Source organism: Melospiza georgiana, chromosome 18 (assembly GCF_028018845.1).
Source record: "Melospiza georgiana isolate bMelGeo1 chromosome 18, bMelGeo1.pri, whole genome shotgun sequence".
NCBI classification, from domain to species: Eukaryota; Metazoa; Chordata; class Aves; order Passeriformes; family Passerellidae; genus Melospiza; species Melospiza georgiana.
In genome coordinates, this window is record NC_080447.1 from 5,891,038 (window position 1) to 5,899,357 (window position 8,320).

Here is an 8,320-nt window from a genome sequence, read left to right on the forward strand (position 1 = left end):
AAAGGAGAGCTCGGTGTTGCAGCAGCCTCTTGGGCCTGTTGCTCTAACCTGCAGGCCAGGAGGTTGAGACTGGAGAAAATGCACACTAAAGAATCCCAAACAAGTTCCTTTCTATCCTCATCCATCAAATCTGGGTTATTTAAATGTGATTCCAGACACTGGGATTCCAAACACTGTGTTGTGAAACGGGTAACGCTCTCGTGTAGTACTTTGGTGTCCATAATCTCTGCCTGACAGAGCCACTTTTAAGTAGCAGAAAGCTACTAAAACAGAAGCTCTTTTAAAAACCTTTTCCTTGGTTTAGTTTTCTTCATCCTTGCCCACTCTCCCAGGATGACATGCAAATTACAGCTCACGTATTAAAATTATAAATCAGACCAGTGGCAAATGAAAGTGCTCCTAGAGAATGGCTCCATGGGAGGTGATACAAGGCTTAAGATATTCAGAAATCTATATTCTCACCTTCTCCAAAAACGTTTTGCTCATTTACTTCAACAACTCTTCAGCCCCCAAGAGAACTCTGCGTCCACACTGCGCATGATGACAAAGCAGAATCACTCTATTGTCTCCTCAGCTCCCTGCCCTGCTGCTGCCCTCAGACTCTCCTTCAGAGCCAGTAATCAAGGACACATTTGATGGGAAAAAAAAAAAAAAACAAACTAAAAAAATTAGGCATTTTACCACTTGTCAGGGATTCTCAAGACCAGCCCATTTCTGCTGCATTTTGCCCTCAACAGGGATACAGAACAATTCATGGCCCCAGGCTCATCATTGAGTGTGAGAAGATCCCTCAGAACAAGTCATCCAAGCAAATTAAACACAAACACAGAACTGTTCAGAAATGAAATGGCCTGACAGTGCAGTAAGAGGGGCAGGGAATGGTGTGAGAGCTCCTCTGGAGCACCCATTGCGCTGCATTTCCCACAAAAGGTGCTGCTGGGCTCTTTCCATGCACAGCAAGGAGTCCAACTGAGCTAAACCAGGTGAAATAAAAGTTAGTGTGAAGAACTGCAGAAAGCAAAGTCCCCTTCCTCACTGTGGGAGGAGAACATCAAACCAGAGGGATAAGGGAGCAGAGCTCAGCTCCAAAATACCACTTCTTGGATATCTACAGATGTCCTTGGATATCTACAGATGTCCTTGGATATTTACAGATGTGGATATCACAGCTCACTTCATCTGGACCTCCACCAGATTATGGGTGTGATGTCCCTTCAAGAAATAAGAATTTGAAAGCCCAACAGATCAAACTGAGAAATAACCAACAGAACCAAGGTTGTCACCTTTATCCCCACCAGCACTACAGCAAATTTAAACTCAAAATAACCCCAGCTAAATCAGAGGGCCCTCTGATTTGGACCAAGTTGCATCATTGCTGCCTTCTGTTGAGTAAGTCAAGAAATCTTGGCTCAGGAGATGGCCTAACAATCTTTTAATCTCCTGCAGGACTTGCTGAGTAAGCAGTCAGTGCCAGTTGTGCTGTATCTTGTCTTCAAAACTGTCTGGAGAACCTGGATATTCCAGAACACCTGAAAGGATAGAAACTCCAGAGCAGAAATACAGTTTTTAATCTGTTTGCACCTGCCCTGCTGTCCTAGAAATGGGTTTTGCCTCCACCTGGGAAGCTTTCAGATATTCACAACCATTTCCACGGCACCACAGCTATGAGTTTTAGGAAAAGCAGACACAGGCAATTAACATTTGGCTGGTTTAGCTCTGTGCTCTCAGGAGAGGATGACTTTGGGTCACTGGGAGGGTTTCTCTGGCTTTTCTCTCTCAGGAACTGGAGGTGTCTTATTTCAGAGGACAGCTTTGATCAATAGGACTCCAACAAGGTTGGAAGCTGCTCTGCTGTCACTGGCTCTCTTCCTTCCTGTTATCCAGAACATCACAGGCTCCTATTATTTTCTACTTTTTCCTTTTTCTGTCCTTCAGTGTGTTGGTTTGAACTAAATGATGATAATGACTACCAAGAGAAATGCCACAAACAGCAACAATAATTAAAAAGTATGCCAAGTATGCTGAGAAAGAGAAACTGAGTGCCCATTAGTAGAGAGAAGCATTAAAAAAAGGCAGATTTGTTAAACATGACTCATTTCTTTTCCTTCCTTTCATAAATCTTAGTATTTCCTTGGAGAAATGCCACACATTCAGAGTCTGGAACCTCATTCCAAAATGATGCTCCTGGTTCAACTGCTACCTGCCTTTATTGACTAAAAGATAAAACAAACAAACAATAAAAGCCCCTAAACTCAACAACCAGCTTCACCTCTCTCTAGCAAGGGTGTTCAATTAAAGCCAAGCTTTCTAATCCTCTGAGCCTGTTCAGGGGCTGTAGGTGTGCAGCCACCACACTGCAGCTCCTCTCTGGGAAGATGACAGACCCATATTTGCTTTTCCAATTCCAGCTAAATGTACAAAGAAATGGAAAGATACTGAACCAGAATACAGCTGGAAAGGCAACAAAACCAACACCAGGCAAAGGTTTCCTTTGTGCCTCTGTAAACATTGCTTTTAATCTCATATACAAATGATTCAAGCTCCACACAAATGAGTCAATGATAAAATTACCACATGATTTTTTTTTCCTGTCAAAGTACGCTTTCTTCCCAGCTACAAAGGCAAAAAGCAGAAACATTACATAACAAATAGTTACCACTGCATGAAACACAGAGTAGAGGGAAAGACTTTAAAATTGCTGATGTGCTGCTGGAATGGAGACATATTTTTTTCCATTTGTCAGTATTTTTCAGACCTGAGTGCAATTTTGTCTGTTTTACAAAAGAGAGCTGCCCTCTTTTTAACTAAACTTTTTAAACTTTTCTCTTCCTAAAGTGCCTAAATACAGTAATTCTATTTCAAATATTACCTTATATTTATATAGGGGCCATCCAAATATTGGCTCATTACGTTTTCCTTCTGTTGTTTTGGGGAATAAAACCTTGACCTTCCTGAAAGCACCGATTGTGAGTTCCTTCAGCTGCATAAATCAATACTAACACAACCCAAACAAGTTTGATGGGGAAATTGGTCTGTTGGACTTGACCATCACTTTGCAATACGGAAGGTCAGGCCTGCATTGGGTAGGTCAATGGTGACTTAGCCAAGCTTGAGAAAATGACACAGCACTATAGAAAACACTGTGTAGTAAACCAAGAAATGGCAGCCTAACCTAAAAAAAAAAGGAAAAAAAATTAGCATTTTTAGCAGTAGACCATAAATTCATAAAATATAAATAGTTATAAAATATGTGGGTATGAGGAGGTGCAGTTTCATTGGTACAAGGCTGCAGTCACACTAAATGTGACCTGTGCATGTGTGGCTTTACCTTTCTCCTCTGCCAAGGAACTGCTCTTCAGCCGAGAGCTGTAAAAACTTCTTTTTTGACAATGTGGACATGTGATGTGGATATTCACATGACTCTCTTGCAGCCTGTTCCCAACCCTTACTTTAAAACATGGAAATTTGGATCCATTTTCAACCATTCCAGAGCTTATGAAGAATAAACTTCCCTTTTAAAAACACCACTGTAACTTTTACCTATGCAGATTGCCAGGCTGAATTTTAAATGCAATCACTTGGCTTCCAGTGCACTCTAAAAATCAGGAGTCCCAGTCAGCAGGAATCAGTACTCTGCACCCAGGACCTGCTATTTCCATCATTTGAAGCCTCTGTGCTGCAATTATGCGAATTGTCCACTTTTTCCCCCAGCCTCCTCCATGAAATGCATATGTAATGTAAACTCCATTTATCACACTGAAAATTGCTATTGCATTTAATCTTCCCAAAGAGACCAAAATCAAATTATGATGTGTAACGAATGATAACCTGTCAAATTCAAGGGAAAACTCCCAGCTCATCCCTCCACATCTGAAATAGAACAGGTCAAAGGGGTCTAGTGTAGAAGACATGAGTAGGAAGACATGATGTGAGAATACCAAATGAGAAGATGAAAGCTCTCTAAATCTTTGCAGACTGAATGAAATCTAATTACATGCTGTATTGATTGTTGTGTATTACTGGAAAGAGACAGTGAAAAGGGAAAAAGGCAATTAGACTTAAATTGTAGTCTGACCTTCAATTGCTTTTGGCATGAAAGGTTATGCTCTACTTGGGGCATCAAAAATTCTTTATCCTTTATGGTGAATCATTAGCAACAGACTTAGATGCAAAACTGATTAAGGGAAAAAATTCAGTCAATTCAATAATTTTTTAATTTTTTCCCCTTTACCAAAAAAGTAAAGGGAAAGGAAGAAAATACGAAGGTGTTGTCATTATGGCATTTAATGAATTGCTACCAAGTCTAGCTGGTATGAGCTCTGTGCTGAATGACAATAAAATACATCCATCAATAGCAATACCATAGCAAAAATAATAAAAAAGAACATATATAGATTGCTCAACTAGGTCTATAATAACTCTGTTTTTCAAAATAAACATTGTACCCAAGGTCAAACATCAGGAGGTAATACAAATTCTCACCAAGAAAATTCCACTGACACGTTTCATTGCTTTCCTTTCCCTTTACATGCTCTGTTCATTTGCTTCCACCAAACCCAGCAGCAGCTGAGGGAAAAGAAAGCTTTCAGAAATACTATTTTTCCCAAGTTGATAAAAAACCAGAGCACGAGCCAAATGAAAACTATTGTTTGGGTGGATGTCTGCACGACTCTGCGGGGAATCATGGCAATTCTCATTCATCCTATTCTAAAAACTCCTGTTCTGCCAAAGATAATGGCAAGGACCAGCTTTCTCCTGACTTCCATCCATGGTCCTCTGTGTTCTGCACACACCTCCACAGGCACTGCACTCACTGATTTCATTCAGACTGGAAAGTTAACGAGTTCTCAAGTGATCAGTTTTGGGTTGCCTCCTTATACATTTATAATGTTACTGCCTGTGTTTCTTTTCCTTGCAGAAGGTACACACTTCTAAATAACGTTTCCTTGATTGTATGTAAACAAATATGTGTGACAGAAACAAAATTCTGTGCAGCTGCAAGGCTGGTATCTCTCAGAGTGGCTTTTTATTGCTCTGGATCATCAACAGAGTCCCTAGAAAATCCAGGTAAGTTTTATGAGCTCAGGTCTCATCTGAATAGAAGAGAAAAATAAAATAAAAGAACACTGAGATATTACCCAAAAATATACTTAATAGGTAGCTCTAAATTTGCTCATCTCAAAGAGAAAGGATGAAGAGCAGAGAACTCAAATTCTGGGCTGGGATGACCTGCTGCAATGATAGCATAGACCTGGACTCAGCCTCCTGGAGCTTTGGGGGGCTCTGGGTATAAAAGAACTCGTATTCCTCCTGAATAAAAACCTGTCTGCCTGTGTCTGTCTCTCCACATAGAAGAGACTTTGACCCACCTCATGACAAAGTGACATCCAGGACAGCCTCATTTGGCTCTCTAACCTTGTGATCAGGCAGCATGGGCAGGACTGGGAAACCTGACTCAAGCCTGAGGGGAAGCTGCAGAGCTGCAGAGCGCTGAGTGTTTGTGTGACACAGCACAGCCCTGCCACACAGGCTCCCCTGGATCCCAGGGCTGCCCATTAATGACACAAATCATGAGCCATGGCATTGCAAACAGAACAGCAGCCACCTAAACCCAAACAGAGATGCTTGGTCCTGATTTCACTTACAGCACTGCAGCTCTGATGATTTCAGTAGAGCATCTCTTAATTTCTTGGGACCTTTTCTTTTTGTTGAAACATGATGGGGGGAAAAAAGAATTTTTTTTTCTATGTTTTATCTATGATTTAATCTATGTTAATGTGCCACTGTGTAATAATAAGAAACTCAACAATCACATCAGAGAAAAAATTAAGGGTAAATAAATAGGAAATTTTAACAGCTCAGCTTGAAAAACTTTCTGTATTTTCCTGTGTAAGTACTTCCAGGAAAAGAAAACTGCCTGCAGTGTTTGATATGACCTGAAGAAGCAGTGCTACACTAAGTTCAAATAAATTCACCACGAAGACCCATATCCAATAAATGGAATTAAAGAGGATGAAGAAAACAGCTCCCAAAAAGAGGCATGCTTTACAGAGAACTTCCAGTCATTGCATGCAATGGTGCCTGCCTAGCACGGTGAGGACTCTGCTGATTCTCCAGGGGATGCTGTGCTGAGATGAACACAGAGCAGGGAAATCCTTCCCAAAGTGTCCCCTATGAAGAACACCAAGAACAAGTCTATTTGGGCAAAAAAAGCCATTCATTGAGCTGTAATGGATATATCTATTTTAGTTTGTGAACTTTGTGGTTTGGTGGAATTCACAAGAACGATTTTCCTCTTAAATCCTACATTCTTCAAAACTGTTCCAAAATGTGGTTAGAAAACACAGCTGTTGACACTTACCCTCTAATGCCTGAATGTGTGGGCTTGGGACTAACACCCCACTCTACATTCCCCCTCTCTCTGCCCTGTTCATCCAGAGGAGAGTGTGAGGGGATGCCTGCTCCCTGACACTTGCTGGCACAAGCTGCACATTACCATACCAGCCTGACTTACTTAGATTTATACATTCATTCACAAAGTAGTAATAGGAAACATACTTTATGCTAACCCTCCTATTTGTCTGCAGTTTGAGGCTACAGTAGCCTTTCTTAAATCAATGCTACAAGTAGGATTTCCACAAGCAGCCTAGAAGCACATATTAAACATATTTACACTGAACATTTTACTTGCTGTGAAACACTAAATGTTACTTTTATATTATAATCTCATGCAAAGTTCACTCCTTCAGCCTTTTCTTGTCCAAAACACTGCTGTATTTAATCACATACTTATTTCTTTGATGTCTCACACTTAGAACTTTACGAATTCATGCAAATACAAATGCAGTCATTTTGAAGAATTAGTTTCTGTATGAAATGATATCTGTCCTATAACAACTTTGATGGCTTAGCCTGTTTTAGCTACCATGGAAGGGTTCTTTGCTTACCTAGCAATATTTTTCAAGGCTGGTGAATTAGAATGGTAAGTCATAAAACTCTGGTGGATGCTTCCCCTCCTCATCAATGACAATAACAAATTTAAATGGCAAAATCATTAAGGAAACATATGGGTGCTATGTTTAAACAGACCATTAATAGTGCACAAGGTAAGAACTCAGCAGAATGTTTTTAAAGTAGTTCTGAAACCAAGTATATGACTTCCAGCTATAATCTAACACTGTATTTCCTATACAAACAACTTCCTATGCAGAGTTAATACATCCAGACAAACTGTAAGACCTGGTACAGTTTGTAGGGACTTCCTCTGATCCCGAAACCCCTGAACTGCAGCATCCTGAACTTTGCATCTATTGAGGAAGTGCTGACTTTGGAGCAAGAGTTGGCAGAGAGGCAGGGTGGTGGTGGGAGGCTCGACAAACCCCTCCAGCAAACCCTGCATCACCTCTCGCCCTGGGTTTTCAGCATTTCAGCGCTGGGGTTGGTGTGATCAGTGCCCGGGCTCCCCTCCCCAGCGGGGGGACACTTGGGGGCTCCTGCCCACCCTGCCCACCCTCCCGGGGCACAGGACACCCCCTCCCCGCCCCTCGTACCATTGAGCTGGTTGTAGACCACTTCCTCCAGGTGGTCCAGGCGCTGCAGGATGGACTCCCTGTCGGCCAGGCTGCCCACCTTGGCGCCGCGGCTCCTGGCCCGGCGCTCCGCGCTCCGGACGATCTGCACCAGCTCCTGCGAGCGGTCCTGGATCCTGCAGTACACGGAGAACAGGATGATGCCCACGAAGACCAAGATGTTCACCGTCAACAAAGTTTTGATTTTCCGTGCCACCGCCATGGGAGCCGCGGGCGCGGTGGCGGGGGGCGCATCCAGGCGCGGCGAGCGGCGGCCCCGCGGCCACCCGGAGAGGGCAGAGCCCGGGGCGCCGAGCGGAGCCGGGGGCGGCGGAGCTGAAGGCAGCGGAGCCAGGGGGAGCGGAGAGAACGGGAGCGGAGCCTGGGGGAGCACAGCCGAGGAGAGAGGAGCCAGGGGGAGCGGAGCGAACGGGAGCGGAGCCGACGAGAGCCGAGAGCGGAGCTGTCCTTCAGCACCGCCGCGCCGCTCCCCGCCCCGCGCCCGCCGAAGCCCCGCGGGGCCCGCGCCGCGGCGGGCGGGGCGGCATGGAGCGGGGCCGAGCGCTGCTGCTCCCCGAGCCTCCTCCTCCTCCTCTTTCCTCCTCCTGCCGCTCCTCCGGCGGCTCCCGGCCGCCCGCCCTCGCTCGCTGTCCGCCGCCCCGAACGCAGAGCGCCGGTGCGCAGTGACGTGCTCCGGGGGATCTCATCTACATGCACACGGCGGAGCCGCGCCCGCCCCGCTCCGCGCCCTG

At 44.3% G+C, this 8,320-nt stretch overlaps 1 protein-coding gene across 1 annotated transcript in view; it reads right to left on the reverse strand.

The window, feature by feature from the left end:
• GALNT9 (polypeptide N-acetylgalactosaminyltransferase 9) overlaps positions 1 to 8,067 on the reverse strand; it is a 131,825-nt gene extending 123,758 nt beyond the window's left edge. The window contains exon 1 of the mRNA XM_058037039.1: positions 7,551 to 8,067. Coding sequence (XP_057893022.1) covers positions 7,551 to 7,791 — 241 coding nt within the window. The 5' untranslated portion in view covers positions 7,792 to 8,067. The remainder of the gene's footprint in view (positions 1 to 7,550) is intronic.
• Between the last annotated feature and the right edge of the window lie 253 nt (positions 8,068 to 8,320).